This window comes from Poecilia latipinna, unplaced genomic scaffold, assembly GCF_001443285.1.
Source record: "Poecilia latipinna isolate Pla-1442-1.1 unplaced genomic scaffold, P_latipinna-1.0 Scaffold3031, whole genome shotgun sequence".
Classification (NCBI taxonomy): domain Eukaryota; kingdom Metazoa; phylum Chordata; class Actinopteri; order Cyprinodontiformes; family Poeciliidae; genus Poecilia; species Poecilia latipinna.
Window position 1 is genome coordinate 56,471 of NW_015115647.1, and position 6,165 is coordinate 62,635.

Here is a 6,165-nt window from a genome sequence, read left to right on the forward strand (position 1 = left end):
AAATGGCTGCTAAACCTATGGTTGAATCCGTTCACCACAAACTATGTAAAAAGGAAAATTTACATTTTATATTATGTTTCTGGCAAAAATCTGATTAAAACTTTCCTGTAATAAATCTGTTATGATTACCAAAATTACTTAAATTCACTAAATGGCAAAAATAGAAGTGATTTATTTTAAGCAAATTCAGAAATATTTAGAACTGCCTTAAAACTGTATGACTTGGGTATCATTTCACACATTTCTCTATAGTTTTAAGGGATACCGACCTGTTTTTCCATACAGAACTGCTGTAACTGGCTTATGGCAAAATAACAAACCTATTATAGTTACATATTTAGGTAGTCAAGTAGTAGTTTTAAGAAGTTTAGTAGGACATAAAAATTGAAAGCATTGACTCAAGACAAAACGATCAAGATCATTGATTTGGAACAATTTGTGCCTAGCCACTTCAACTTTCACTCTTCATTACATGAGATAAAAACTGTTGAGACTTGAGTCTCAGGAGTCCAAGTCAAGCCTCAAGTCTTTGGAGACAACTCAAAGTGCAACCAGAAGTTATTTTTACAACTTAAGGGTCTAAAACTTGAGTCTCTATTTCTGCCTTATAACACAATGATCTATCCCGTCATCTGGATTTTCCTCAACTTGCTCAAAGGCATAGCAGTCTTAGTGCATTTAAACGCCTGAGTTTAAAATAGAAAAAGGTCACAATAATCTGGCTTTTAGTCAATGGAAAGTTGATTGGGAACTTGCAGCAACCTAAAATAGAAAATGTTTAGTCTTTGTAAGTTTCAGCTAAAGTCCCAAATAATTCAACAATGATGGAAATTTGTAAATAATGTTAAAGTGATTTGAAAACACCTGTTATATTTAGCCAGAGTGGTATGTTATCAGTGTTGCCTATTTTAATCTTTTTGCACTCCATCTCTCAACAATTATTTTTATTTTTTTTTATTTTTTTTGCTGCTACACTTCTTGCTTCTTTGGATAGCCACCAAGTTCTTTTCTTTTTTTCTATTGTTTCATACAACAAACAAATATTTAACCGTAATTCCACAAACACAACACACACCATTTAATACAAAATCAAATTTATTTTAGGGTAAAAAAAGACATGAAATCAGTTAGAATATAAGCTGAAACGCTGATGATTTCACAGACTGTTCAGCTTCCACTGAGCATTAAGATATTTACAAAGTCTGGCCATGTTTGCTCTCATCAGTCAAGAGTTCACATAATTCTCTTCGCATCACTCCAAAGTCGACCCCTTTAGGTTCGGTCGAGAAAAACCCAAAGATGAGAAGACTCTTCTTTACCAAAACACGTCAGTGTGGGGACTGGGTGCTTGCTGCGGGGGAATCGGAGCGCTCCAGCTTGATCCCTCCGTCGACTTGAGTCGAGGAAATGGAGGATGGAAGCACAGAGCTCTTGGTCTCCAGGGAGGAGGCAGACGAGGGAAGAGATACGACTATATACTTCTGCATTGGCCGGGGAGCCGTGAGTCCAGAGCCGCTGCTGGGCTCCAGTTTTACCAAGGGCTGCAGTGTGGAAGTCGCACTGGGAACAGTGCTGGTTACTGGTGAGGCTGACTGGGAGGAGCTAAGGGTGATGACCTAAACGAAAGGCCAAAAGAAAAGTTTACTGCCATATAGTGGTAGATGATTTTAAAATAGAGGGGTGCAAGTTAAGTTAAGTTAAGTTAGTTAGTGAAATTTTTGTTGCAGCATTTATGTCAGACTTCCAGCAGATTTTTTATTTTAAAATTCCATAGTTTCCCAAAGTGTCGTTTCAAAAGTTCTGTCCAAATTTAAACAAAAAACAGATTTTTGGCAGATATGGAAAAACCACAAACTGTAAAGAAAAGAAATGGATAGACAGATGAATGGACAAATGACTAGAAGGACAGATGGATGGACAGATGAACAGACGTCTGAAAAGATCAGTGGCCAGATCGAAAACCAGACGGACAGACGGAGGAATGATGGATCAGCTGATGCAACAATGAATGATTAGAGAAATCTTATTTACACAATGACACCAGAAAAAAAGGAAAAACCAGAAAAACTTTATATCAGATTCTACATTTAGGAAAAGTTCCCTTGGACAGAGTTCCTGTTTATTGGTCCTCTAACTAAACTAAAACTGAAAAAATGATTACCTGCTGGGTTGAGGCAGCTCCCGCACTGGTTCCCATCACGATGTACTTTGTCGCCGGTGGCGACGGCTGAGACGGAGTACCGGGTCTTGGAGACATGAGGGTGAGGGAACTCGGGACCTTAATGATGCTGGGAGTGCGAGGCCCACCTGATCCACTCAACCCACTTTGTGAGACTGAAAGCGTGGAACGAGGCTGCAAGAACATTTCAGCACATACGAATAAACAGCATGCTACTGTTAGGACGTCTCATCGTAACAGATTCAGAGTGCAAATCTAAATTAGATCATTGCCACTAGCTTTATTTACTAATGTCCAGAAACCGATTCACCTCCATTTGTGTTTTTCTGACCTGTGTGATTGTTAAGGTGGTCCGGTTGACTTGCTGAGCTTGCAGCGCCGCTTGAGTTCTGGCCTTCATTACATGAGAACACAGCATGGGCCCGAGGTAGCCGTAGTCCGTCCGGTATTGCTCCACGTTGTCCGGCTGAGGCCGTATTTTGGCGATGACGCTGGCGCAATGTTTCTTTGAAAAATAACAGAAACTTATGAGCTCAACTTTCAAGTCAAAGGTGTAGACGTTGTGTTATGTTTTCAGCGTATGGAAATACGTAATGGAGCAAACGGAAAAGAAAACCATTCTTTACCAGAAGGAGGCTCTGAACGTGTTCAGCTCCTATCCTGTCGATGTTGGACACTACAGGCCCGTCCATCACTGCCTTGATGCGAGCGCCCTCTACAGCGAGCCGAGGAAGGATCAGCGTCTTTATCACCTACGAAAAGCAACAAAAGTCAGAGTCGTGACAGAAGGCAGGAAAAAATTAACTCAAGTTTAATTCAGGCAGACAAGAAGTTAACTTTAAGCACGTTTATGTTAAGCATGTTTATTCATAACATTCCTTACTTCATCTTCTTCATCATCTAAATAAAAATCTACAATCTGCACATCTTGAGGACTGAACAAACTGCAATAAGATGAAGGTAGTAAAATATTTAAACAAAATTCCAGAAAAAAGGATTTTAAAAAGATTTATTTTAAAAAGATTTCAATTCTATTTTTATATAGTTTGGTAAAGAAGGACATTACATCGAACTTACATCAGCTCCCAGTTCAGCGAGCCCGGCGATGGAGCCGTATCGCGTCGTCCACTGGGTTTTGTCATCCAACAAACTCTGGAGGACAAAAACAAACAAAAAAAATCAGAAATTTGATTTAATGTGAGAAAAGTTTAGAGCCAAAAAAAAAAAAAAGATATCAATCATGATACAACTGGAAAATATGAAGACATCTGAAGGATCCAACATAGGAGTGTTTGGTTCACCCATTTGTTTAACTGACTGTCAAAAACCTACTCTTCTTAATTAAAGAGTAGGTTTATGCAAAAAACATAAATTCTGTCAGAGAAAAAAAAGAAAAAAAAAAGAAATGGAGTTGAACCAGAAAAGTCACCTTGGTGAGAGTTTTGGTAATACGGGACTGGATGTTATTGGTGGTTGTGCTGAACGTTTTACAGCTCTGGGCCATCAGACGAGCCGCAAAGTCTCGTAGAGCCCAGTGGTTGTCGACATCTGGCCGTAAGCAGAGCTGCTTGCTCACAATGCAGGTGACCACCGCCGGGATCAGCTCATGCAGCTAAAGACAACAACACAATGCATCGCTCTGCATCAAAACAGTAACTATTTCTCTTAAATTATACATGTTATGTTTCGTTTATTTTCTGTACTCACGTATTTTTCCAGATACAAAGTGGGGTTGTCCATTAGAGCTTTGACCATCCGCATGAGGTAAATCAGTAAAGCCAAGTTGTTTTGCACCACATTTACACGAACCTTTGGAGAGAGAATAAAGTCAGCAAAGATGTGTGCGGGTGTTGTATCTGACGTAAAATGTTATGGAACTAGAGAGGCACTGATCTCGCTGGCAAAATAAAAAACAAAAGCATGTCAGTTTTTCATTGATCAGCAGTGATTTTAAATTTGGAGAATCTTATAATTCCTTCATTTTCTGCTGGATTAAAGATTTCCACTTTTATCAAATATCCTACAGCTTCTTTTTCCTCTATTGTGTCTTATATTACAAAAAGACGCAGAGCTGGTCAAACTCAGAACTCAGAAATGACTTACTGGTTCATCTCTATTCAGAAAATTAGGAATAGTTGGGAGACATGCTTACTCCTTCAGAAATGAACGTGCTGAATCTTGGGAGCATCTGATAGAGTCCAGGATCAGTAGCAATACTCTGTAACGCTTCCTGTGAGAAGAAAAAAAAAGAGGCTCACCCACAACAACAGAGGTGAGAAATATATCAGTTGGCATTTACAGTAATTAACTATCAATGTACTATAAGCCTGGCGGGCCACCAGGCTTTACTTGTGCCTCCACCAGGCTAAGCATTGCTTATTTACTTAAGTCTTTTTAAAATGTTTGCATGTTTTAAGACTTTATAGTTGGTGTTGAGGAATTAATCTTCGATCTTTAAATAACACATAATTATCAAGTCATATTTTCAAATTTCCTGTCAACTTTAAACATTTTTTAACACAAAAACACGATGGTCGCTGGATGAATGACTGACCTAGCACCCAACTACTGGGCTTAGCAAGTTTTCGGGGGGAAACTTTTAATAAAATAATGATTTATTGCCCCCGTGCATACTGAAAAACCAGTTAAACTTACGGCTCGTTTTGCTTCGCAGGAGCCAACACACGCCTCTGTGATTTCCTTGTAGTAGAGTTGCTGCTCTACAGAAAGCTCGTGGGTGCTGCGCGGTTTCAACCTGATTAGACCCTTCTCCTTTCCTGTGAAAAGGACAAAATCGTTAGATTCAATGGAGATCAGACATTCTTCCTCAGAGCATTCATAATAATAAAACAAACCAGAACAATTCGGTGCAGAAATGGTGATAAAATGTGTGGAATTATAATATAAAACGGGAAAGCGCATAAAAATATTATTGAAGAAGTTCCTCCAAAACAAAAGGAGTAATACTGACCTTTATTATCAGGAGCTGGTGTGTTCTGACCTTTGCCTTGAATTGCACCTTTCTCCTCCTGACCAGGTTTGACCACTTTGAGCGGTTCTGTTGATTCAGCTTTCTGTTGCTCTTTTGATGCTGAAAAGGAAAGAAACAAAAGTTATGCCCAAGTTCTCATTTAAGACTAAATAAATAAATAAATCACAATTTCCAGTTTTAAGATACTGAAAATAAATGTTAAACCTGACTAACCTGGCGGTGGGTTTTCTGGAATTGACGGCTGAACTCCTTCGATACTTAACCAGTGTGCTGTTAGGAAATGAAGATTGATCAAAATCTTATTCATAAGCCACTCAAAAAGCCTAAAGCAAAGAAAAGCAGCTTGTAATCTTGATAATCTGTGTACCTTTGAGAGAAACATCTAAAGGAACCCTTGGAAGAGGCGTGTTGATAATGTCGCTGAGGTCGACCTCCTTCTCCTCATAGAAATGAAGTTCTCTTCCACCGCCACTCGCAAAGCGGAAAGGGATAAACTCCTGCGACTGAAACCCGTACAGGGGCTAACAGCACAGAGCGACATGGAAAACATCAGTAAAATGCCCAAACATGACACAGCAAAACTGTCCTGCTTCACTTCTAAAACACCCCTTACCTCCACGTTTTTTAGTTTCAGGGCATTGTCTATGTCACTGGTGGTTAGTTTGCGTCTCTTCCCGTGATGCATGAACTTTAGAGCATCCTGTGAAGAAGAAGAAAACGTATCATCGCTAAGATATTTGAGATTTTTATTTCAGACTCAGAGCAGACTAAAAAACTAAAACGAAAATAGCTTTAATAAATTACCTGTGCAATTTCCTTGATTCTGTAGCTGACTTCTTCGCTAAGGGCCACACAGCTTTCCTCCTGTAGCTGCCCCACTCCCACTGACTCGGCCATGGCCTTCATGGACTCTGTGGGCAGGCTGACCGAACATTGCTTCTGCCGACGTTCCTCCGCCATGACTGGGAAACAAAGCAGGACATCAGCTCATTAA

At 39.6% G+C, this 6,165-nt stretch overlaps 1 protein-coding gene across 1 annotated transcript; it reads right to left on the bottom strand.

The window, feature by feature from the left end:
• Window positions 1-1,077: 1,077 nt before the first annotated feature.
• taf6 (TAF6 RNA polymerase II, TATA box binding protein (TBP)-associated factor) lies at window positions 1,078-6,135 on the bottom strand. The gene is made up of 14 exons (XM_015022511.1): window positions 5,976-6,135; window positions 5,785-5,871; window positions 5,539-5,692; window positions 5,385-5,441; window positions 5,151-5,270; window positions 4,835-4,956; window positions 4,332-4,409; window positions 3,887-3,988; window positions 3,609-3,791; window positions 3,257-3,331; window positions 2,806-2,931; window positions 2,511-2,684; window positions 2,162-2,353; window positions 1,078-1,616 (listed from the first exon to the last, which is right to left on the bottom strand). The coding sequence occupies exons 1-14, from the start codon at window positions 6,129-6,131 to the stop codon at window positions 1,329-1,331; spliced, it is 1,914 nt and encodes a 637-aa protein (XP_014877997.1). The 5' UTR covers window positions 6,132-6,135; the 3' UTR covers window positions 1,078-1,328.
• Between the last annotated feature and the right edge of the window lie 30 nt (window positions 6,136-6,165).